Here is a 27,434-nt window from a genome sequence, read left to right as displayed (position 1 = left end):
TTATGTGGTACTGGGCTAGAAAATATATGTGAGTCCATGACAAAAGTTTCTTGCACATTTTTATATAGATCTGTGTAAAAAATACAGTTAGAAATTGAGATAAGAATTCAAGAAGATGAGTTAAAACTTACAAAAAAAGACATTTGAATTAGCTAGATTACAGCTCCATTTCATCACTTATTAATTTATATACAAGATATTTTCAAAATTGTTACACCAGGGAAATGACAAGGGAGAAGCCACCCCAAAAGGAGTTAGCCATATAGTAACACTTAGGTTGGAAGAGCAATGTGGACACAGGAATCTGGGGCGAGGACCCCGAGGGGACAGAACCAGGAAGCCGTGCTGGGGAGACAGGGAAGGAGACAAGAGTGTAGAGACGGTGGCACCCGGAGCGCAGTCCCAGAGGGAGTGCGTACCTTTTGTAAGTAGACATGCTGCCAGTCGATGCCTTTGAAAAAGCCATGCTCTTTTACTTCCTGTGCCCTGGAGAAGAAAGAATCATAACAGTGGTAGGCATGCAATAGAAATACAAAAAATATTTCGCAAAAATTGTCTCCTGTTAAGAACATAGAGGGATTATTTCCCGTTCTTCAAGAAAGCAGGTAAAATAAGCTGCTTTCAAAGCAACACAAGAAACGCTGTGATGTTCAGAAATACTGCATGCTGAACCTAGGAATACTATCTCATATGATCATTTATTTGGGATTTTCATTCCAGTTTAAGAAAACCTAGGAGTTTTCACAGATATGTTTGTGTGCATATATGTGTATGAATGTATCATCTATGTATACATGTGATAATTCTGTAGTCATGAGAACATAATTTGAATAAGAATTAAATAGGAGATCTACACATTAAAGAGATTTATAGCAAATGGCTACAAGTCATGATAAATAACATGATAAGAAAATGATAGGAATATGAACTCTAAATATTAACTTAGAAACAAGCTAAAAATCTAAAAATATAGCACATAGTAAACCTCTTTATAAATTGAAGAAACAAGTTTTCTTGAAAGTCACAATTACTGCTCAGTCTACACAGAACAGAAGCTGTATACTTGGAGGAGAAGCCTGCATCAGGGGAACGCATGTTCTCTCTGGGTGTGTTCATGCTGAACAGCCCAGGCTGGTTCTCAGTTCCCTTCCTCTACAACCACTCCCTGGAGGATCTCACCCAGCCCAGGTCATTCAGCACCTTTATTTGCCTTTATGTGACTCCCAAATCTATATCCCAAGCCCCAGCCTTTGTCCTGTGCTCCAGAAGGCTCCAAGTGCCTGCTCAACATCTTCACACAGACCACATTGGAAGGTCTAAAGCAGCACTAGATGTCCCCTCGCAAAGCGGATCCCCACGCCTTGCCGTCTCAGCTGAGCCAGGACCATCCTTGGTTTTTCTCTTCCCTCCCACTACACAGCCAATTCCTCAGCCAGGTGCAGACCTGACTTCTTCCTTCCACCTCCAATCCTCAGGGTGGTCCTCAATGCAGGGGTCGGGGGAGGTGTTGTCAATGGTGCTCCTGGCATTTGTAGGCAGGGGAAGGGATGTTACGAGTCCTGCTATGCATGCTGCCATGAGAAACGCTGAAGGCACCCAAGCCACCGTCCAGGCCACGGGCACCTCTCACCTGAACTGTGCCAACTGCCTCCTCACTCCCAGCCTCCACCCTTGCCTACCCACAGTCTGCAGCCCCATCCTACTCCATATAGTGCCAAATGATCTTTCTAAATGGTCTCACCACTCTCCTACTCAAACCCTCCAAAGGCTTCCCATGGCACTTACAACAAAATCCAGCGCCTCGCTCTGGCAGACCCAAGGGCTGGTGGTACCTGGCTGGAGCCCACCTCTCTGATCCTATTTTCACCTCTCACCCTCCTGGCTCCTTAGCTTCCTTGACACCAGCCTTCTTGATTTTCTGAATCATGGCAACTTGATTCTGCCCCACGTGCCTCCCTCACTGACCCTTCTGCCTGAAATGTTCTTCCCCACCCCTCTTCCCAAGGCTGGCGCCTCAGGCAGCGCACCACCTTGTTTATTTCATCCAGGCTACTTCTTACAGTCTGTAATCATCTCATTCATTTGATAGATTCTATACTGTCGGCCTCCCCTGCCACAGTATGAGCTATGAGAAGAGGGGCTGTGTCCACCTTGTACACGGCCTCAGCCCCACACTTAGGATGGTGTCTGCTCTCAGTGTGTGCTCAGTAAACATTCACTGAATGAACAGATGGAATCTGAGTCAAGGGCATCCCTTTGCATTCTCACCAGAAACACTTGGGAGATGTTCTTATTCTGCTCCATTTTGTGCCCATCATTGTCTGTCTACATGTTAAGGGCAGTAAACTAAACGAGAAGTTTGCCTGCCTAGATCCAAGCGATTAAAAACACCTCAGAGAAAAGGCTTCTGGTTCAAGCCAGTGACTGGACATAAGAATGCAACTTTGCTCTTTCCCTCAATCATTGAGATGATAGCAGAGAAACATGGAGATATAGCATTATATATACATGGAGATCACAAAGAGTGGGAGAGGGCCAGCAGCAGACAAGAAGGGAGAGGACAGAAGGGCAGCAACTGATGGCACAGAGCAGCAGAGCCACTGGAACAGAATCAGTGTGCTCAGCTTCAGCTTCAGGTGGGAGACCCAGGACTGAAACTTGGGGCATGAAACCCTTGACCTTAACACACATATGCACATGCACCCAATGCACACCAATGCACATATGCACACACACATGCACACTGTCACACACTACACTTCCTTCCCCCATATCCAACCCCCAAACACTTGCAGCTAGGGGTTTATTCTAATAGGAAAGTTCTATTTTTAAAAAATTAGACCTGCTAAACATTTTAAAAATAAATCAATAAAAGGGTTAGAAATTTAAACTATCAGAAAATAAAGCAAAGAATCAAAGCAAAATTATAGATAATATACAAGATCAGGAGCCGAGATGAACAATCTAGAAATCCCAATGTCCATCCACTAGGAGTTCTAAGAGAAACAGAGGAGAGGAAATGTCAAAGGAATAAAATAAGACTATTCTCCAAGCTGAAGAACATGAGTCTTGGAGTGAAAAGGACTCTAAGTGCCTGACATAATGAGGGACAACCGCATTCCATTCGATTGTACACATTAAAGCAATGTCTTCAAAGTTTTGGGGGGGAATTATTATTCATGTAGAATTTGATATCTAGCCTACATATCAATCAAGTTTGAGGACAGCAGGGAGACATTTTAGATATGTAAGAAGCTAGAACATTCGCCTCTCACAGTCCCTCTTCAAGGAGTTACCTGAGACCACGCTCTAGCCAAACAGGCAGGGAGACCCAGAAAAGCAGAAGGCAGGGGATCAAGTAAATGGCAGATTCAAACCAGGAGAGTAAAAAAGGGAAGTGGTGGATAGGATGATGCTGATTAGCAGAAATAGAGACAGCATCCAGTTCTTGGAGTTGGTTGAGTCCTCCATGAAAGAAAAATCAGGGAAAAATGAAAGTCCACAACTGTGATATATCTTTTGATATACATATATATACACAGTCATGCACCACTTACTGATTCTGGTCAAGGATGGACCACATATATACAATGGTGGTTGGAGCAATAGCCTATACCATATAGCCTAGGTGTGTAGCAGGCTATACCATCTAGGTTTCTGTAAGTACACTCTACATGTTCAAACAACAACGAAATCGCCTAATGATACATTTTCCAGAACATAACCCTGTTGTTAAGTGATGCATGACTGTATATATCTTACATGTTTTATATATATATACACACACATATATATACACATATATATTTTTATATATATACACATATAATCATGTCATATATTTCATATATGATATACATACAAAAAAAGACTAAGCAGATACTATGTAATGAATGTTATGTTGCCATGATAGTGTAAATACTACTATTTAATTTACAACTTTTGAAATCAACCCATGTATAAACCTCAAAGATTGACTATGATCGATTATGAATGTAAAATAGGAAGTAAATAGTATCAACTTGATATAAAAATGAAAATTAACACGTTTTGCTTTCCAGGTAAAGATACAAAAAGGGAGAAACAATGACCTACCCGCCTCCTTGACAGCCCAGCCGCTTACTAACATCTCTCTTGAGCAAGCCCTCCAAAAGGGACTTTAGTTCAGGGGAGAAGGTATCTGGAAGTTCCACATTCTGGGGAAAAGAAGGGTAAGATATCAAAAAATCCACTCATGGAAACAGTGCCCTCACCCCAACCAGATTTAAAGGCTGTGTCTTGAATAAGAATAGTATTAAAAATTACATATTCATTATGAATTAATGTTTACTCCAAAGAAACATAAAAATATTACTAATCAGTGTCAAAATCAATCAATAGGCTGGGGCCAGGTAAGAAGAACTGGAAGGCTTCTTCATTCATCTGCATCACAATAAATTCTCCTTTGATTTGATTCCTTCACCTATGTTCTCAATTTTTATATCTTCTCATACTGATTGCTAGCAAATCTTGATTTTTGCCTTGGAATCTATTTTCATTAATTTTTTTTAGAAATTCTTCTAAGAATTGTATCTTCATTTATTTATTTCAAAAAAGCAATTTTTTATTATTTTCATATTTATATATTATACATAATATTTCTGTATTTTATACTTTATATATTTATATAATATTTTGTATTATAGTAATTTTATTATTAATGGAATGAAACATGAAAATTGTAATGCAAATAAGAATACAGTTTTTAACTCGCTTACCACGGTAAGGGTCATTCGGTCTATCTCATGCTTATCTTTGGTTTTATGTTGTCTGAAAGGGCTGTGACTGTAAAAATAAAAAACGTTCTATTAAAATATGGCATCAGGTAACTTAGCACATATCACTGACTAATATTTGGGAAAGTACTGTGTCCTGTCATTGTTCATTCAAAACTACAGCAAAACTACAGCAAAACTACAGAAATGCAAAATCCATAAATGTTTATAATTTCCAGAGAAAAACTGGTGACCAAATATACTGGGTCTGGAAAGAGCAAGTTGTACATCTTATTTGAACTGCCTCATCTTCAGTTCAATGAAACTGTACTGCTAAAATATACTTTTCCAATTAAGATACCATTAGAAAAAAATAAATATAATTAGCCAACAGGTAGTTATGAAAATGGAAGTATTTACACAACATTTGTCACAAGTGTTTGAGCTAACAATAACCATTATTGTATTTTGATACAATTTTCCAGCAAAGTAGAAATTGGTCCCTTAAGACATCCCAAGGAACTGCAGTCAAACCAAAACATGATCACAGTGAACACCTTTAGAAACCAGTAATTTTAAGCAATGCATTCCTTTGATGGTAACAGAGACAAACTGATCATGCTTTCTCATGTTTACCTACGCAGAGCTCAGAAAAGGTGTGTTCAAGCTGTGACGTGGCTGCTCACTGGCTGTGAGCCAGATTTAAGCCTTCAGTATCAATTTGTGTACCTGTAAAACAGGGTTCCTGCCACATACTTCACAGAAGTGGTGAAGGGGAAAATTAAAATAATGTCTATGCAAGTAGCCAAGATAATGGCAGTATACAGTAGGTACCTAATATAGCAATCATTTGTAAAGTTAATAAAGATGATTCTTACTTTATAAAATTAATGCCCACTTAATAAATTATGTAAAACAGATTATTCTTACTCTTTACTATGTTTTTAAAACTCTGGAGAAGATGGCTTTTAAAGGAAACTTTATTATTAAAAAATATTATAAAATATGCAAATCAGAACACCATGGCCTTATTTATTTATTTGAAAATTTAAGGGATATATCTGATTGAGTTTTCTTACAGAAAGACATACCTTTAAAGTGACGAATCCTATAAATTCATTTATAAGGCATATATGACATAATCTGAGGCAAAATATCATGTAAAATATTCTAATTTTAACTCCATAAAATGGATTAGAATATTGAACACACAAATCAATGGGATTACAAAAAAGAATTAAAATTCTACTTCTCCTGCATTGCTTCTTACCGCTACTGAGCTGGCCACCCTACTGAATTAGTTAAATGATGCATTGAACCATCTCTGGCAGAGATTATCACATTTTAGAGCATTTATTATCTTAAACACTTTAATTTTCTTTTTGTACAAGAGAGGGCGCTCTAATGCTTTATTTTCTTCCTGATAATACAGTGAACTACCAAGTAATTTCCATCTCTTAAAAGCATAAATTTGAAAATAATAATTAAAACAAGGAAAATTAGCACCAAACAAGGATATGCTAATCTTTAAAATAGATTTTGATTGGAAATAATCTTTTCACCTTGTTTCCAATTACTGCATTTAAAAAGCAAATAGGGGGCGTTTCAAGATGGCGGTGGCTGCGGCGGCTGGCACGGAATAGCTGAGGTGGAAAAGGCGGCCACTGGGCCTCAGGCAGCCGGGAAACTTGTGGACCTTCCTCTTGCCATCTCTTAAGGGAGGACCGCAGCTGCTGGCCGGTCGTGGGAGGTGACCGCCACTTTTCCCCCAGCAGGAGAGGCTGCCTCATTTACAGGCAACAGCTTTGAAGTGTGGAGCAGGAAAAGAACTGTTTCTTAGCTGCAAAAGTGAGTCTCGAAACAGGGAACACGGCGCCAGGGCTGCTGTGGATGCAGACAGGATCCCAGAGGCCGGGGCTGCGCTGAAGGCGGCCAGCTGCCCTATTCAGGATTTGAGATTTCAGGTCGGCATTAAAGAAGATTCCTGGGAGCGCCCAAGCCGCGCCACGACTGAACAGCCCGAGGCAGCAGCGGCCGAGAACGGGGAAGGCGACAAACCAGAGGCAGAGAGTGAGCACCCGACCTGGCACAGCACTGTGAGTGACCCCTGGCCCAGCTCTGTTCGGGGGGCTGACGCCCACCCGGCTCCTGCCTGCATCACCGGTTCACTCAACACCCCGGGGCTGCCTCCATTTTCCCAGGTGCTGGCAGCTCCGCCCGGCTCGACCGTCACTGAGCCTTCCCACTTGCTTGGCACGGCGCGGGGCTTTCCGGAGCCTGCGGGCCGGCCTCCCCTCCCACTCCCTCCGCGGTTCTCTGGCGGGGCTGGTGGCGTGGCGCGTCCCCGGCCAGTATCGTGAGGGCAAGGAAGTACGGGCGGGCCAACTGTCACTCCACCACACCCTGGACTCCGGCCCCCAGTAAACTTCCTGATACTGGGAGGCAGATACCATCTTTGCGGCCACCAGTTCGGAAAAAAGCCTAACGAATTTCTGGTTGGGAATAGTGTGGTAGGAGAGTTCCCAGTTCTGCTTGAACCTGCCAGAGAGCTGGCTGCAGGTGGGTGCTAGATTCGGTCTACACCGGGGGGATACAAAGGTGAACAAGTCCCGAGAAAGATCTACACAGTGCTACAAAGGCACCCAGAGCGACCGGTCGTCTGTGCTACCAGAAACCTGGCAGACTTCCTGGGCGAGGCAGTGCTGAGCAAGGTCTTGAAGGCCCAGCTGATAGATGAGGGTGCAGAAGACACGCCCCAGTCCAGCGCAGTGCGCACAGAGTGGGGAGACGTGTGGCCAGGGAGGCGGAGACTCGACAGAAACCACACACCCGGTGGGGTCGCCACTGCACGATCCAACAGCCTGGGCCAGAGCACACGGAACAGGGAGAAGTCCTGCACAGGAAGTGAAAGCTCAACAGAGATCACACACCCTGTGGTACGTGATCCACCAGCCCAGCAGAGTCCAAGCTGACCAGAAAGATGGCTCCCTGGAGAAGCCCAAGACCCGAGGCAACCACACACACAAGGCACTAGAGGCCAACTGAGCAGTCACGGAGGGAGCCATACGAAATTGGCAACCACAGCAACATCCTAGTTAGTCATTAGTCTCAAACCGGTGGACTGTGAAACCCCCTGCCACAATGAATAAACACCAAAAAAAAGATACCAGAAATACAAAAAATCAAGAAAGTACACCACCAAAAGTTAATAAATCTCAAACCCTACATCCTATAGAACAAGAAGCCCTTGAAATGACTGACAAGGAATTTCGAGTGATAATTCTAAGGAAACTGAATGAGATACAAGAAAACTCAGCTAGACATCATGATGAAATGAGGAAAAGTATACAGGATCTGAAAGAGGAAATGTACAAGGAACTCAATGTCCTGAAAAAAAATGTAGCAGAACTTGCTGAACTGAAGAAGTTATTCAGCGAAATAAAAAACACAACAGAGAGTTTAACCACCAGGCTTGTCGAAGTTGAAGAGAGAACCTCTGAACTTGAAGATGGGCTGTTTGAAATAACACAAGCAGACAAAAAGAAAGAAAAAAGAATCAAGGACATTGAAGAAAATCTGAGAGAGATATCAGACAACCTTAAGCGCTCAAATATCCGAGTCATGGGTATTCCAGAAGGGGAGGAAAATGGAGATTCCATTGAAAACATATTCAACAAAATAGTGGCAGAAAACTTCCCAGGTATAGGAAAAATCACAGATCTTCAGATCCAGGAAGCCCAACGATCTCCAAACGTATTCAACCCAAAAACTCCTTCTCCAAGACATGTCATAGTCAAATTGGCAAAACAGAGAGACAAAGAGAGAATCTTAAAAGCTGCAAGAGAGAAGCGTCAAATCACCTATAAGGGAGCCCCAATCAGGCTAACATCAGACTTTTCATCACAAACCCTAAAAGCTAGAAAGGAATGGGATGATATATTCAAAATACTAAAAGACAAAGATTGCCAGCCAAGAATACTCTACCCTGCAAGGCTATCCTTCCGAAATGAATGGCAAATAGTATATTTCTCAGGCAAACAAAAACTACGGGAATTCACTACCACACGACCACCCTTACAAGAAATCCTCAAGGGAGTACTGGGTTTGGTTCCTGAAAAATAACTACCACTGCCATAAAAACCCAAGAAAAATCAATACCCACTAGTATAATAAAAATGGTATCCATGAAGAGAAAACAAGCAAACAAAAATGCTATCTACAACCTAAGGAACCAACAAACACAGAAACCAAACAATAAATCAGAAAGCAAGGAACAAAAGACACCTAAGACAACCAAACAACCAATAAAATGCTAGGAATAAATCAACACCTTTCAATAACAACTCTTAATGTAAAAGGCTTAAATTCCCCAATTAAAAGACACAGACTGGCCGACTGGATCAAAAAGCAGGACCCAACTATATGCTGCCTACAAGAGACCCACCTCACCCATAAAGATTCACACAGACTAAGAGTGAAAGGATGGAAAAAGATTTACCATGCAAACAGAAAAGAAAAACGAGCTGGAGTAGCTTTTCTTATATCTGACAAAATAGACTTTAAACTAAAAACCATAAAAAGAGACAATGAGGGACACTACTTAATGATAAAAGGACTGATCCATCAAGAAGACATAACAATCATAAATATGTACGCACCCAATGTTGGAGCAGCCAGATTTATAAAACAAACTCTATTAGACCTAAAGAAGGAAATAGACACTAATACCATAATGGCAGGGGACCTGAACACCCCACTGTCAATATTAGACAGATCATCTAGGCAAAGAATCAGTAGAGAAACACAAGATCTAAACAAGACTCTAGACCAATTGGAATTGGCAGATATCTACAGAACATTCCACCCAACAACCTCAGAATATTCATTCTTCTCAGCAGCACATGGGTCATTCTCCAGGATAGATCACATATTAGGTCACAAATCAAGTCTCAATAAATTCAAAAAAATTGGAATTATCCCATGTATCTTCTCAGACAACAATGGATTAAAACTAGAAATTAATAACAAACGAAACTCTGGAAACTATACAAACACATGGAAATTAAACAGCATTCTACTTAATGACGTATGGGTCCAAGAAGAAATCAAGCAGGAAATCAAAAAATTTCTTGAAACTAATGAAAACAATGATACATCATACCAAAACCTGTGGGATACTGCAAAAGCAGTATTGAGGGGAAAATTTATTGCATTAAACGCTCACTTCAGAAGAATAGAAAGATGGCAAGTGAACAACCTAACACTTCACCTTAAAGAACTAGAAAAACAAGAACAATCCAAACCTAAAGTTAGCAGACGGAAAGAAATCATTAAGATCAGAGCAGAACTGAATGAAATTGAAAACCAAAAAACAATTCAAAAGATCAATGAATCAAAAAGTTGGTTTTTTGAAAAGATAAATAAAATTGACAAACCATTAGCATGGCTAACAAAAAAAAGAAGAGAGAAGACTCAAATAACAAAAATTAGAAATGAAAAAGGCGATATTACAACTGATTCATCTGAAATACAAGGAATCATTCGAGACTACTATAAACAACTATACGCCAACAAATTTGAAAATCTGGAGGAAATGGATAAATTTCTGGACACACACAAGCTCCCAAAACTGAACCATGAAGACGTAGAAAATTTGAACAGACCAATAACAATAAAGGAGATTGAAGCTGTTATCAGAAGACTCCCAACAAAGAAAAGCCCAGGACCAGATGGATTCACAGCAGAATTTTACCAAACATTCAAACAGGAATTGACACCGATTCTTTACAAACTATTCCAAAAGATTGAAACGGACGCAAATCTCCCAAACTCATTCTATGAAGCAAACATCATCCTGATACCAAAACCAGGTAAAGATATAACCAAAAAAGAAAACTACAGGCCGATATCCTTGATGAATATAGATGCAAAAATCCTCACTAAAATACTAGCAAACAGAATACAGCAACACATACGTAAAATTATTCATCACGATCAAGTGGGATTCATCCCAGGGATGCAAGGTTGGTTCAACATACGCAAATCAATAAATGTGATACACCATATTAATAAACTCAAACACAAGGACCATATGATCATCTCTACAGATGCTGAAAAAGCATTTGATAAAGTTCAGCACTCATTCTTGACAAAGACCCTCTATAAGTTAGGTATAGAGGGAAAGTATCTCAACATAATTAAAGCCATATATGCCAAACCCACAGCCAATATCATCCTGAATGGGGAAAAGCTGAAAGCTTTTCCTTTAAGAACAGGAACTAGACAAGGATGCCCACTCTCACTACTCCTATTCAACATAGTGTTGGAAGTACTAGCCAGAGCAATCAGAGAAGAGAAGGAAATAAAGGGCATTCAGATTGGAAAAGATGAAGTCAAACTGTCCCTGTTTGCAGATGACATGATCCTATATATCGAACAGCCTAAAACCTCTACAAAAAAACTGCTGGAATTGATAAATGATTTCAGCACAGTAGCAGGATACAAAATCAACACACAAAAATCAGTAGCATTTCTTTTCTCCAATAGTGAACATGCAGAAAGAGAAATCAAGAAAGCCTGCCCATTTACAATAGCCACCAAAAAAATAAAATACTTAGGAATTGAGTAAACCAAGGAGGTGAAAAATCTCTATAATGAGAACTACAAACCACTGCTGAGAGAAATTAGAGAGGATACAAGAAGATGGAAAGATATCCCATGCTCTTGGATTGGAAGAATCAACATAGTGAAAATGTCCATACTACCCAAAGTGATATACAAATTCAATGCAATCCCCATCAAAATTCCAAAGACATTTTTCTCAGAAATGGAAAAAACTATCCAGACATTTATATGGAACAATAAAAGACCACACATAGCCAAAGCAATGCTGAGCAAAAAAAATTAAGCTGGAGGCATAACACTACCTGACTTTAAGCTATACTACAAAGCTATAATAACCAAAACAGTATGGTACTGGCATAAAAACAGACACACTGACCAATGGAATAGAATAGAGAATCCAGAAATCAACCCAAACACTTACTGTCAGCTGATCTTTGACAAAGGCACCAAGCCTATTCACTGGCTAAGGGACTGCCTCTTCAGCAAATGGTGCTGGGATAACTGGATATCCATATGCAGGAGAATGAAACTAGATCCATACCTCTCACCATATACTAAAATCAACTCAAAATGGATTAAGGATTTAAATATACACCCTGAAACAATAAAACTTCTTAAAGAAAACATAGGAGAAACACTTCAGGAAATAGGACTGGGCACAGACTTCATGAATACGACCCCAAAAGCACGGGCAACCAAAGGAAAAATAAACAAATGGGATTATATCAAACTAAAAAGCTTCTGCACAGCAAAAGAAACAATTAAAAGAGTTAAAAGACAACCAACAGAGTGGGAGAAAATATTTGCAAAATATATATCTGACAAAGGATTAATATCCAGAATATATAAGGAACTCAAACAACTGTACAAGAAGAAAACAAGCAACCCAATTAAAAAATGGGCAAAAGAGCTAAGTAGGCATTTCTCTAAGGAAGATATACAAATGGCCAACAGACATATGAAAAAATGCTCAACATCACTCAGCATCCGGGAAATGCAAATCAAAACCACACTGAGATACCATCTAACCCCAGTTAGGATGGCTAAAATCCAAAAGACTATGAACGATAAATGCTGGCGAGGTTGCGGAGAAAAAGGAACTCTCATACATTGTTGGTGGGACTGCAAAATGGTGCAGCCTCTATGGAAAATGGTATGGAGGTTCCTCAAACAATTGCAGATAGATCTACCACACGACCCAGCTATCCCACTGTTGGGAATATACCCAGAGGAATGGAAATCATCAAGTCGAAGGTATACCTGTTTCCCAATGTTTATCGCAGCACTCTTTACAATAGCCAAGAGTTGGAACCAGCCCAAATGCCCATCATCGGATGAGTGGATACGGAAAATGTGGTACATCTACACAATGGAATACTACTCAGCTATAAAAACGAATGAAATACTGCCATTTGCAACAACATGGATGGACCTTGAGAGAATTATATTAAGTGAAACAAGTCAGGCACAGAAAGAGAAATACCACATGTTCTCACTTATTGGTGGGAGCTAAAAATTAATATATAAATTCACACACACACACACATACACACACACACACACACACACACACACACACACACACACAAACCGGGGGGGGGGGAAGAAGATATAACAACTACAATTATTTGAAGTTGATATGACAAGCAAACAGAAAGGGCATTGTTGGGGGGGGGGGGGGGAGGGAGAAGGGAGGGAGGTTTTGGTGATGGGGAGCAATAATCAGCCACAATGTATATCGACAAAATAAAATTAAAAAAAAAAAAAAAAAAGAACTGAATGAAATTGAAAACCAAAAAACAATTCAAAAGCATGGCTAACAAAAAAAAGAAGAGAGAAGACTCAAATAACAAAAATTAGAAATGAAAAAGGCGATATTACAACTGATTCATCTGAAATACAAGGAATCATTCGAGACTACTATAAACAACTATATGCCAACAAATTTGAAAATCTGGAGGAAATGGATAAATTTCTGGACACACACAAGCTCCCAAAACTGAACCATGAAGACGCAGAAAATTTGAACAGACCAATAACAATAAAGGAGATTGAAGCTGTTATCAGAAGACTCCCAACAAAGAAAAGCCCAGGACCAGATGGATTCACAGCAGAATTTTACCAAACATTCAAACAGGAATTGACACCGATTCTTTACAAACTATTCCAAAAGATTGAAACGGACGCAAATCTCCCAAACTCATTCTATGAAGCAAACATCATCCTGATACCAAAACCAGGTAAAGATATAACCAAAAAAGAAAACTACAGGCCGATATCCTTGATGAATATAGATGCAAAAATCCTCACTAAAATACTAGCAAACAGAATACAGCAACAGATACGAAAAATTATTCATCACGATCAAGTGGGATTCATCCCAGGGATGCAAGGTTGGTTCAACATACGCAAATCAATAAATGTGATACACCATATTAATAAACTCAAACACAAGGACCATATGATCATCTCTACAGATGCTGAAAAAGCATTTGATAAAGTTCAGCACTCATTCTTGACAAAGACCCTCTATAAGTTAGGTATAGAGGGAAAGTATCTCAACATAATTAAAGCCATATATGCCAAACCCACTGCCAATATCATCCTGAATGGGGAAAAGCTGAAAGCTTTTCCTTTAAGAACAGGAACTAGACAAGGATGCCCACTCTCACCACTCCTATTCAACATAGTGTTAGAAGTATTAGCCAGAGCAATCAGAGAAGAGAAGGAAATAAAGGGCATCCAGATTGGAAAAGATGAAGTCAAACTGTCCCTGTTTGCAGATGACATGATCCTATATATCGAACAGCCTAAAACCTCTACAAAAAAACTGCTGGAATTGATAAATGATTTCAGCACAGTAGCAGGATACAAAATCAACACACAAAAATCAGTAGCATTTCTTTTCTCCAATAGTGAACATGCAGAACGAGAAATCAAGAAAGCCTGCCCATTTACAATAGCCACCAAAAAAATTAAATACTTAGGAATTGAGTTAACCAAGGAGGTGAAAAATCTCTATAATGAGAACTACAAACCACTGCTGAGAGAAATTAGAGAGGATACAAAAGATGGAAAGATATCCTATGCTTGGATATCTTGGATTGGAAGAATCAACATAGTGAAAATGTCCATACTACCCAAAGTGATATACAAATTCAATGCAATCCCCATCAAAATTCCAAAGACATTTTTCTCAGAAATGGAAAAAACTATCCAGACATTTATATGGAACAATAAAAGACCACGCATAGCCAAAGCAATGCTGAGCAAAAAAAATTAAGCTGGAGGCATAACACTACCTGACTTTAAGCTATACTACAAAGCTATAATAACCAAAACAGTATGGTACTGGCATAAAAACAGACACACTGACCAATGGAATAGAATAGAGAATCCAGAAATCAACCCACACACTTACTGCCATCTGATCTTTGACAAAGGCACCAAGCCTATTCACTGGGGAAGGGACTGCCTCTTCAGCAAATGGTGCTAGGATAACTGGATATCCATATGCAGGAGAATGAAACTAGATCCATACCTCTCACCGTATACTAAAATCAACTCAAAATGGATTAAAGATTTAAATATACACCCTGAAACAATAATACTTCTTAATGAAAACATAGGAGAAACACTTCAGGAAATAGGACTGGGCACAGACTTCATGAATACGACCCCAAAAGCAAGGGCAACCAAAGGAAAAATAAACAAATGGGATTATATCAAACTAAAAAGCTTCTGCACAGCAAAAGAAACAATTAACAGAGTTAAAAGACAACCAACAGAGTGGGAGAAAATATTTGCAAAATATACATCTGACAAAGGATTAATATCCAGAATATATAAGGAACTCAAACAACTTTACAAGAAGAAAACAAGCAACCCAATTAAAAAATGGGCAAAAGAGCTAAGTAGGCATTTCTCTAAGGAAGATATACAAATGGCCAACAGACATATGAAAAAATGCTCAACATCACTCAGCATCTGGGAAATGCAAATCAAAACCACACTGAGATACCATCTAACCCCAGTTAGGATGGCTAAAATCCAAAAGACTCTGAACGATAAATGCTGGTGAGGTTGCGGAGAAAAAGGAACTCTCATACATGGTTGGTGGGACTGCAAAATGGTGCAGCCTCTATGGAAAATGGTATGGAGGTTCCTCAAACAATTGCAGATAGATCTACCACACGACCCAGCTATCCCACTGTTGGGAATATACCCAGAGGAATGGAAATCATCAGTCGAAGGTATACCTGTTCCCCAATGTTCATCGCAGCACTCTTTACAATAGCCAAGAGTTGGAACCAGCCCAAATGTCCATCATCGGATGAGTGGATACGGAAAATGTGATACATCTACACAATGGAATACTACTCAGCTATAAAAACGAATGAAATACTGCCATTTGCAACAACATGGATGGACCTTGAGAGAATTATATTAAGTGAAACAAGTCAGGCACAGAAAGAGAAATACCACATGTTCTCACTGATTGGTGGGAGCTAAAAATTAATATATAAATTCACAAACACACACACACACACACAACCGGGGGGGGGGGAGAAGATATAACAACCACAATTACTTGAAGTTGATACGACAAGCAAACAGAAAGGACATTGTTGGGGGGGAGGGGGGAGGGAGAAGGGAGGGAGGTTTTGGTGATGGGGAGCAATAATCAGCCACAATGTATATCGACAAAATAAAAAAAAATAAAAAAAATAAAAAACTAACAAATCACTTGATAAAAATAAGAATATCTTTTCTTCTTCTCATTAGCTAATTTTCCAAGTTACATTCTGTTGTTGCAAATTTCTGTATTTTTTTCTGTGATACGTTTCTATTGTCTGAATTTAAATAAAAATGTTTCTAATAAAAAAATAAAAAAGCTAATAGGATATAAAAACAATGTTATTTATAAAATGTTATAATTTTTTAAAACATCATACTTGTATCATCTTTTATAAAAAATCTACACAAATATTAACATGTTTACAATCCCAAAGAAAAGGAATCAAAGTTTATCACATTTTATTAAAATCTTAGTCTTCCTGCTTGACACAGCTATTTCCACCCCACCGTGTTCCTTAATGTATAAAGATGAATTAAGTAAAGATCTTGTGTTTTGGCAAATCCTTCTGACTTGGTTCCTGTGTGCAAAGCCAAAGGATCCCACTTCTGCCCTTGGACCCCCATTCTTGCCTGCACTTGACCCCTGTCCTTGCTTGCATCTGATGCCGGAAGGAAAGGGCTGTGCCCTGACTTTGCAGAAAAGGCCTGCTGTGTTCTGACACAAACGCTCTGTGCTAAATTTAACGTCTTTCATGAGACCACAGAGGCTTGTAAGGGGACTGGAGTTAAAGTTAGTGATGCCAAAAACATTTCCAACACATGGGCCCTATCACTGCAAATCTCACTTATAAATATAGCGACTCCATGTCCAACTCAATGAGAAACTATCGGAAAATGCTTTTCAGCTATTCAATTCTATGCTGCAGTGTTGAGAAAGTTTGGTCTTTTAAGTCAAAATCTTGATGCACATCTGTTTCCAATGTATTCTTGATTATTCTTTGTGAACAAAGCCAAAGACTGGGTTTCTATTTTGGAAAATGTTAAAGAAAACCTACGATAGTAATAATCTCCATTCTGAGTGAGGCACGTGGTGCTCACAGATCCTGTGTGATCACAGCTGTTCCCTGGTGCAGCTGCTTTAAATAGGAGACAGTAACAGGCCTGTCAACAGCTTCCAACGCAGAGCCAAGTCCTCCCAACACCACATGCAACATTCTGGCTGCATCAGGAATGTTGTGGGAACAGAATTCACAAGGGCAGTGGTCAAGTGCAGCTTTCTGAATTCCAGACTGAGATAGCCACACATTTCCCCCAAACAAGCTGGGAAATCACTCAAGATATCATAAATTATGGGGAAACACACACACATACCACATTAGATATATCATATTCACAGGGAAACAATACATTTATAATTACAACTGATTAAAAACTCTCATACCAAATATTAATTTTAGACTACCAAAAAGATTGCATGTTGCATTAAATATGCATTTTGAACCTAAGCCAATAGCTTCACAATATTTATAAACATTCCTACTTTCCCTACATGGAACAAGCTCAATAACCACAGGCATCACTCAACTCTCCCCAGGCTAACCCCCAGGCTGCTCCCTATGTCTGACACTTCCAGGGATAGATCATCAGTGGTGACAAGCTTAAGACTGAGGCCACTGTCACAACAATTCTTTTCCTTAACAGACATTTTAAATCTAGATTGAGGATCACAACAGCAGTTCCACACATCTGCAACATGGACACATCTTCATACACAGATACTCTTAAATGTCTGACCAAGTCATCTTAAATGTCAGTAGTGACCAGCACCCAAAATATTGCACGTAAAAGGCTCAGTTCATCACTGTGAGTCCAGGAAGGCAAAACACCTTTCCAAGCCTTGCCAACTTTTTTCCACCCAGATTCCTTCTCCAAATGCCTTGCAGTATTCCCTTAGGGAGTCAAGACAAAATAAGGGGTATAGAAAAGTGTTTCAGCAGAAGCAATGGGGCACTTTAGTCAGTGCAAAGAACATTAAACCACAAAAAATAAAAGTGAAAGACACTTGATGACAACCGGCTTGACGTTAATTCACAGATATGGAAAGGAGGGAGAAGAGACTTGCTCTAGAGCAGCGTTTCTCAACCTCGGCACTGTTGACATTCGGGGCTGGGTAATTCTTTGCTGGGGTGGTTGGTGCTGCCCTGTTCACTGTAGGATGTTGGGCAGCATCCCTGGCCTCTACCCACTAGATGCCAATAGCAGCCCCTCCCAACGTTATGACAATGAAAACTGTCTCCAGGCATTGCTAGGTGCCCCTGGGGTGGCAGATGAGAGCTGAGTGGTCATAAGAGTAGTAGGACACAGAGGGCACAGGCTGCTCCCAGGGCCAGCATGCAGGAGGCCCCATCAGGCCAGTGCTCTGCCCACTCAACCTCCTCTCCACTTGTTTCTGTATCTTAGGCTCCTTGTGCCTGAGAAAAAAAACAGCTGTTAGGGGTTCCCTTCTATATAGCAAATGAAAAATGCATAGGATGCTCACAGACATAGCCTTGAGGTTTTCCCACGTGCGACTTTCTGCGAAAGTAGAACAGGTGACAATATCCCCTCGTGTACAGCTGAGGCAACGAAGGCTCCTGTGCACAGTCCCACCCTCTGCTGACTCCATCACAGGGTTTTGCTTCTGAAAGGCCCTCAATAAACATTAGTTTAATTTGAACCACTGAAATTTTACAACTATTGATTTTGGTAATAATATTACTATGCTCTCGATCATCTTGAATCTAGACCAGCACCATCTTTAACTCCTATCCTTCCATATCCAAGCATCTATTTAAAAAACCAAAAACACAAAAACGAAAACAAAAAACCCTACAAAAACCTTGTACTGCTGACTCTACCTCTACAATACTGTCGTCATTCGCCCCCTTCCAGTCCCAGTGCCACTGGGCTAGCTCAAGCCCCAGGCTCTTACACCTGCCTCCCATTTCTGTCCTGCCAGTGTTCATGATGCTGCCAGGGTCATCTCACTGAAAAACCCCCCATCCTGTCACTGCTTTGCTGAAAAGTCTCTGGGGCCTCAAAAATAAGGGCCAAATTCCACAGCATGGGATTCTAGGTCCTCCTCAGTCCTTACCTGATCTTCCATGCCTTTTCTCTCAGCCTCCATCCCCTCTTGAGAAACAGCTGACCCATCATTTGCTGGTCACTGATGGTGAACACCCTGCTCCTACTGTCCCCTCCACATGGAAAGCACATTTGTTCTCCATCCCATGTCTTTGTATTGTCATCTTTTCTCCGAAAGCCCACTTGACATACCATCTCCTACACGAGGTGGGGCCTGCTCTTCCAAGTTACAGTTGGTCTCCCACATCTGTGCTCCCCCAGCACGTCGCTACGGCTCATCCAGCTCATAGCCCTGTGTGTTCATCTCCACCTCTTCTCTTGGACTGCATCTTCCAGGACTGCATGAGGTGTGTTCCCTTTCCCCTTTTCTTCCCTCCCTCCTTTCCTTCCCTCTGATCCCTTTCCTTGCTTATTCCCTCCCTCCTTCCTTCCTTCCTTTCTTCCTTCTCCCACAGCATCAAGCACAGTCTCATGTATTGCAAGTACTTAATAAATGCTTATCAAGTTTAATTTAAATCACTTAAGCCAAAAAGTACTTCCTGTTCTTTGATTTTAGCACTATATCATATCCATGAACAACTTCTGAATAAGTGATTGAAAGAATGGCATAAGGTCATAAAACTTAGTGGGGAAGATTCATCAAATCCCATCTATCATACACTGAAAAGATTCTTCCTATTTCAGGTTCCATAAGTGATCACCAGACAGGGAACTTGCTATTTATAAGGCAGAACGCTCCTTCACTGGGTAACTCAAATGTTTGAATGGACATTCTTGCATTAAACTGCAACCTTTTTCCTCCTTAAAATGCTCATCCTCTGGGGTTATACAGCATGAATACAACCCCTTCAATATGATGGCCTTGCAGTAGCTGGAGCCAGGCATCACGGCCCCCTAAGCTCTGTACCCAGCTCTTCCAATCTTTCCATGTGAGCCATAGTTTCTAGTAGCTCTTTCATCATCCTTTTCTCATCTAATCCCTTGCGTCCCAGCCTCACAACCATCCTCCCGGTGTCTTTCTATCTGCCAAGACTTCTCTCAACAGGAGCCACACTGAACTTAATGCTTCAATCAAGCATGATCAAGGGCTTCACAAGAGAAATAATATCTTCCAATTCAGTGCTCCAAACCTGAATTATGGCCAAATAGGGATGAATTCACTTTATCAGCCACAAATCACACTGTTGGATTATACAGACGTAAGAATGAAACAAAACCCTCCAACCTTTTAAAAATTAGTGTTATTCTAAATCCTCCCTGGCCTATATGCATGGATATTTTTACAAATAGATAGAATAATAAAGTAGAAAAGTAAATAAAGCCCTAAATGCGAGGCTTTGCAGATTTCCCTGCTATATTTTACTGTTGATTTTTGCATTCCATGGCTTAGCTGTTGCACAGAGTTTACCATCCCCACATTCTACGAGTATGGATTCTACATCTCCACTTCCATCTCTAGCAGAGATCAAAGGCAAAGAGTGGCTCCACTGGGGGGAAAGTGTCTCTCATGGGAAATGCTTTATCTGGTCTGCTTTGTATGAACTCTCTAATTAGGTCAGCTGGTCTGATGACATGAATTAAGGCCATCCAGGCTCCACAAATACAACAATTCAATTACGGAGTAACAGGACCTGACTCCCTAAGCAATAATATGATTTTTAGATCCCAAGTGAATAGGGTGGGCAGAGAACAAGGGGATGGATGACCGGAGTCCTGAGGAAACAGCAAGGGTTCTCAGAGCCTAGTTTGGGGGGAATATGGAATCCAGATTTTCTTCAGAATGCATGAAATAGAAGAAGATGCAGCAGTACTCACATAGGCTTCTGACAGAAATGAGACAAGTCTAGCCCACTGTGAGGAACGCGTTCATAGGAGGGATGTTGAAAGGAAAATCTTGACTAGGACATTTTCACGTGAAGTGCTGTTTATGTCATTGTGAGTGAAGAATTAAAAAAATTTTAAACCTTAAGCTTTCCATTAAAATTGGCTAAAACGTCTTAATATTAATGGAAACATGAACATAATTGTTAAGTGTTCAGTATGAGAATATATTTTGAAAGTGCTTCCCTATCCCAGTCTTTTCCACTCTATTTTATCACCTTTGGTGGTTTAGAACAAAGGTAAAGTACATAATATTAGCTTTAAAAACACAAATTAATTTCAGCATGTTTACAAATAAATGCTTACTTTTAAGATGGGTTTACTTTTGGTCTTCATTCTTTTTTTGTAACCCTCAAAATGCTTTAAGCTCACAAGAGAATCATAAGTAACTAACTTCTAGGGGGGGAAAAGTGATCCTACCTTCTTCAGTTATCCACATTTTTAAACAATACTTATTCCCAGAACATGGCTTATCAATGGCAATATTTCAAAGCAGTCTTATTTTGGTTTTAAAAGTGTTGTGATTCCTACATGGTTTGGAACAAAAGTACTAAGCCATAAGCTTTTATCTATAAGCTTATGAGACAGCAGATCTCACTCAGATAAGACAGAAAGAACCACCATGGCCACCTCCCAGATTAGCATGTGGCTTAAAGATCACTGATTTAAAATAACATTAGGGTCTACTCATTTCTAAATATTCTTGATTTGGATCCTGGAACAGGCCATGATGATGGTGCTAAAAGGACACATTTCACTCACCCTCTCAGAAGTTTGAAGAGCATGCAGCCCAGGGAGAACCAGTCGGCACTGCTGTCATACGCGGTCCCCTTCTGCAGCACCTCGGGAGCCATGTACCCATGGGTACCACTAGGGAGAAGAGAGTGTACATGCAGTTATCAGAGCTTGCCCACCTTATAAAATTCTAACAGCTGGTCAAGAGGCTCAGGCATCACTCATCAGATGGCAGCAACTGTAAACAAGGAGAGGGGACAATTGTGCTTCAGCACAACATGATCCACTGAACGTCCAGTGGGAAAACAACCTCTCCTGCCTTTTTTAGCATGTGATTAACTTAAATGAATTACCATATGAAATATGAAAACTGTGAGCTTCCGAGTCTAGGAGGTGAAACCTGGATCTCATTAGTCCTTCTGTACTCATCTATGAAGAGCTAAAGTTCTCCCACCCTTTCAAGAGCTCTTGTGTAGAGACGCATGGGATTGGGGCAGGCAGGGGGAGGCAGGGGAAGGGGAAGAAGGAAAGGACAATGAATGGGCAACTATACCACAGAGCTGTGAACCCTGAAGGCATGGGCACATCAGCTCCTGTGCAGTGCCACCACCGTGCTGAGAACCTGAGCTCACATGTGCTAAGGGCGGGGACTACCTACTTGGTTGCAGTCGGTGATAGGCCCCACAAGCCCACAAGTACTTAAGATGGAGAGACCATGTGTCAGGTTTTAAAAACTGCTAAAGGTCAAAGGACACAATGCTAACCAAATTTGAAGGTGATTTTTAGGAAATTGAGAAAATCACTACAGCCATTTTATGTATAATTTGCACTACCTGCAATTTGAAAGCCCTTCCCATTCTGTGACTCTCCACCTGTCTTTGAGGAGCTGAGCATGTACTACTCCACCCTGAAGAGTGAGAGCAGTTCATGGAAAACTTCCAAGACACAGCCCAAAAGGGCCCTTCAAGAGCCCTTTCTATGTACGCCCCACAACCTCTTCATCCTTCATTGATTTTCCCTATCAATCAAGTGGGTAATAAGATAACACCTCCACCTCTCGGGGTTGCTGTGTGGATGCCGTGGGCTGAGAATAGCACTGGCTGATACGAAGAACTCAATCCACACTGGGGGTTTAAATCTCCACTCTTATCTTAGTCTAATCATTTCTTAACTTACTTATGCTCAGTAACAGTGAGAATCTGCTCAGAAAAATGATCTTGGATCACCTCTAGGTCCGGGACTCTCTGACTAAGAGGTATATTTTGAAAGAGTTTTATCAAACAGTGAAAATGGGCACTGGTCCATCGAGGCAGGTCTAGCATTTGGGAAGCTCTATCATCTGAAATTTAAAGTGTGACAGTGTGAGGTCATTGAGCCATGCTGTGAGAGCACCAGAGCTTTCTATGAGGAGCATCCAAACCATTTTCTGGGAAGGTTTAATTTCAGTCTTGCCTGGAAAGCCCTTGGTAGTGACCTTTTAATCTTTAATTCTCAGGATTAAATCACAATTCTGGAATGGAAAGATATCTACAAGAATAAGTAAAATACGTTAATGCAAATCAGTTCTCCAAGCTTACATTAGGCAAAACTAAAGCTATATGCCGAATTGTCTGCTGCTGTAGTTATCCGATTCTGCCTGCATGGCAGCTACTAATGCTTCCTAACCCATTCTGCTAAAGATTTGTACTATTAATACTGAAAGAACACTTGAATGTTTTAAGACACTGGGCAAGAGACACAGCTTTGTGTTCTTAGATAAAATAAGCTAGTACTCAAATTAGTCACTGACCATCTGTTCAATTCCAAGAGTTGTCCTTCGATTTTTCATGGCTACTCCACAGTTAACTTCTAGCTCATGATAATTTGTGATTCTGTCATTAAGTGGATTAAATTTAAGTTCAAATCAGGAACCCCAACCTAACACTACTTTGTAGATGAGCTGGCTGCTAGATGGAGTCCAAAGATCACATCTACAGCTTTGAAAAGATCTGAGAAATGAAGCTCAGGTTGAAATTCTGGCCAAAATTCTTTAATCTAGTACTAAGTAGATCATTTCAAAGCCTCAGGGAGTTCACCCATATAGTGTGAAGAGTACAGGCTTTGTAATCAGACAGAATTAGATTGCAATTCTAGTTCCACAGTGTGCCAGCTATGTGACTTTGTTCAAGTTACTTAATTTCTCTGAACCCCAATTTCCATACCATAAAAAGTAGATACTAATATCTATAATTTATGAGGTTTCTGTGAAAATAACATATTCAAAGCATCTAGCTATGCATGCCTGGGACAGCACAGTGGACCTTCACCTAATAACACAGTGACTGCTCCCAGCACCGCCACTTCAACACACACTAGCACTTAATGGACATAGTTCCCCGGGCTGCTGGTTCCAGGAGGTCAGGGATTGGGTCTGTTGTACTGACCGCAGCATTACCAGCACCCAGCACACAGAGAATGGTAAATACTTGTCGGATTAATTAGTTGACCTAACCCTTGTAACTATCACATGAGGTAAGCATCATTGTTATCTCCTCTATAGAGAAGAGAAAAATGAGGCTTATACAACTTAGAAGAGAAACTCAAACCCAGATCTGTTCACTCCAAAGCCTTTGTTCTTAGCCCCCAAAATGCCTCCATTATCTAAAAATATAATATTTCATTGTGCATTTATCTTTTCTAAGCAGTGGCCTCACTATCATCATTTAAACATGGAAACCAACCTTCTCAATCCTGCCCCTTTACAGATGCTGTTCAAATACTGTGCTTTCCACAGCAGACAAAGAACAGCCCACTGCTCAGAGCTGACACGGATTACAGTCAAGTGGGCTAGGCCCTATAAGGAAATAACCCCATATCTGAAAGTTAATTCCTTTGGAAGATTAACTCTTATAAACTCTTGAATTCATATTTAGTTCTGACCATACAAAATTGAAGAAATTAGCATACCAAATAGATGTGGCATTAAAAATTCAAACGACTCTTAAAAATGCCTGATGAACTCCCTGAGAGAAGCTTATACAACCACAGGTTCTGGCATAATAACTGTAAAGTGCTAGCAAAATGCTAATGCTTTTATCACCATATCCCAGGTTCTGTAGAAAAAGAGAAATATGTTTACAGAAATGGTGCTATTCACTGTTAACATTTGATCAGAGCTTTAAAAGACAATTCTGATTTAATACAGTCCCTCATAAAGTACTGCAATTCAGAACCACTTTACTTTCAGTTCCACGAAGAGAAAGGTCTAGTTTATTTTCTGCATGGATGCATAAAATGAGACTCCTGGGAGTTTCTTCAAGAGCGTTCAACACAGAGGTGATTGTTAGCTCAAGATGTCCAATAAAATGTAATTTTAAAAGATTCAGTGCTAAGAATGAGATATTTAAAATAGAGACAAAATAAAGCAAAAGTTTCCTGCTTTTCCACAAACTGCACCCACATCCATACTTTCCACCCAGATAAACGGATACTGAAGAGAAATGAAAACAAGTGTGTATTCTCTTCCATTTCTACAGAGCCCTGGAAGAGCAGTGTTAGATTCCTGCTGATTTGTTAACCACCCCTGCTTCAGAAAGTAGTGCTTGGGCCAGGTCAACATGTGCTGATCAAGCAGGGCCACCCTCGAAGCAGTCAGCACCCGCAAGGTGTCAGATGCTGCCTGAAGGCTGTGGCCTCAGGAGTTAACCCTACATGATAAATTAAAGGACTAGTGCCATACCCAAATCTAACAATATGACTTTTATTAAAAGCCTGAACTGCAAATAGATGATTTGCTTAAATTAAAAAAAAAAAAAAAAAAAGATTCCTGCTTTCTCTTTAAAAAAAACAGAAAAGCCTTTTTGAAAAAGAAGGAAGAGTAGAGGAAGAGTAGAGAGAGAACTTGCCCCCAAGGGCCTTCTTGGAGAGTTCTCTGCAGCTGTCTCTGCCCCTTCCTTGGCACCAAGGTTCTTTCATTTATCCTTATGACAACTTTAAGGGATTTGTAATTACCTCTACTTTAGAGATGAAGAGAATGAGGGTCCAAGAGGTTGTCTGACTGACTTGGGTCCCACTGGCAGCATGTATTTGGGCTGACTCTTTCTGACAGAACACCCTGGCCCCTGAGCAGGTGCATTTACACTGTGGGTCAACTCATACCCCTGCAGACAGTGGTAGAAAGCACAACACTCCTATCTCCTCTCCCACAACCTGCAACATGGGCTCTTCCCTGACCTGGCATTATCACAGATTGCAAATCACCACTGGTGATGCGAAAGGGAACAAATGGCCAGGCCGGTGTCAGACTGATTAAATGAGTCACATCAGAGAAACGACAGTGAACACAGTCAGTGAACTACTTACACACTTGCATGTGGCTTCTTTTTGGAAAAATCACAGGCAAGACCGAGATCTGATATCCTTACATGTCCATGTTCATCCAAGAGGATATTTGCAGGCTAAACAGAAAGAGAAGATGATCTTCAGGAGTCCCCCAAAGGCCACAGGGGCTTTGAGAGCATCTAAATCCATAGACACTGATTGACTGACATAGTTTGTTCCTAATCATGAATGATAGCTTCATATTATCACATCAAAGTCAGGCATGATACTGAGAACAACATTTCTAATGTTAACTGCAACTGGAAAGTGGTCATGATAGAGGCAAAGGATTCTACTCATTAGAAAATGAAACACAGGGCAGGTAACCCAGGAGGGTTACGACCACACTTCATCAGAGATAACGCATCTCCTTTTCCTCGTCCCAAGAGCTACTGTGCAGCTGTGCAGCCATGACAGCCTCTTGACAATGGCAAGTGAGTCCTCTGGCTTCTTGGCTCATGTGACCCATAAGGATTTTAGAGAATGAGGCCACGAAGCACAGAATAGAAAGGAATCTTGCAAGAATACTGTACAAATACTGACCTAAGAAATCAAAACTTTCAACAGTGTCACACTAATCCTGATAAATGTCATTTCTGTTTATTTGTACATCATCAACATAGGGCCTCACCAAATGACCAAATACAATTTTGAACATAACTCTTATGAAATGTATCCATTAAGATTAGATTTAGGCAGTATAATCATGGAAAACAAAGCTTCTCTCCCCCTAATATACATCAAATTACAGTCATCTTAATAATATTTTCTGCTGGAGATCAACTATTGTTTTGCTTGAAATAAAAACAATAGCATGATATTATAAAATTGAAGCATGAATAATCATGAGTGACTAGAATTAAGTTTGAATAGAAATTAAATAATACCACTGCCTACTAAATAGCTTAGAAAACAAAAATTCAGCATAAAGAAGATTAGAAACTAGTTACAGATTTAAATTAAAATGTATTACAATAGGACTTCATGGGCCTTCAGCATGTACTTCATTCTTCTGCAAAACTCACATAAGGAAATAAAATGCCACATGCCGACCGATGTCTACTAATTTCTAATTCAATAAAAATATATCTTTTCTTCTTTTTACTCGTATAAAATCTAAGGGAATAATTCTTTAACCTTATAGAAAGCTTTAAAATTCACAAACTATTTTGTGAGAAAAAATGTAATTTTTACAATATTTTAGAAGGTAACCTTAAAAAGCTAATCATAACCTCTTAGCTCCTTAGAGAAAGGAATGCAACCCGTACATTTCAGTTACCCACTGCAGTTTCACTCAAAGAGGAATCCGAAATGAGAGGCAAACACATTCTCCTGGAGGCTTCTCATCCTACTGGCAAATTGTCACTCCTATCATTTTTC

At 40.2% G+C, this 27,434-nt stretch overlaps 1 protein-coding gene across 1 annotated transcript in view; it reads right to left on the bottom strand.

Moving 5' to 3' along the window:
- The window catches only part of GRK3 (G protein-coupled receptor kinase 3), a 138,098-nt gene that overhangs the window by 12,104 nt on the left and 98,560 nt on the right, over positions 1–27,434 (bottom strand). The window contains exons 12-16 of the mRNA XM_063086772.1: positions 26,037–26,131; positions 21,723–21,830; positions 4,758–4,824; positions 4,096–4,196; positions 420–486 (exon numbers count right to left, since the gene is read on the bottom strand). Of these exons, the coding sequence (XP_062942842.1) occupies positions 420–486; positions 4,096–4,196; positions 4,758–4,824; positions 21,723–21,830; positions 26,037–26,131 (438 nt within the window). The remainder of the gene's footprint in view (positions 1–419; positions 487–4,095; positions 4,197–4,757; positions 4,825–21,722; positions 21,831–26,036; positions 26,132–27,434) is intronic.

This window comes from Cynocephalus volans, chromosome 2 (genome assembly GCF_027409185.1).
Source record: "Cynocephalus volans isolate mCynVol1 chromosome 2, mCynVol1.pri, whole genome shotgun sequence".
Classification (NCBI taxonomy): domain Eukaryota; kingdom Metazoa; phylum Chordata; class Mammalia; order Dermoptera; family Cynocephalidae; genus Cynocephalus; species Cynocephalus volans.
This window is presented reverse-complemented; position numbering and strand designations above follow the sequence as displayed.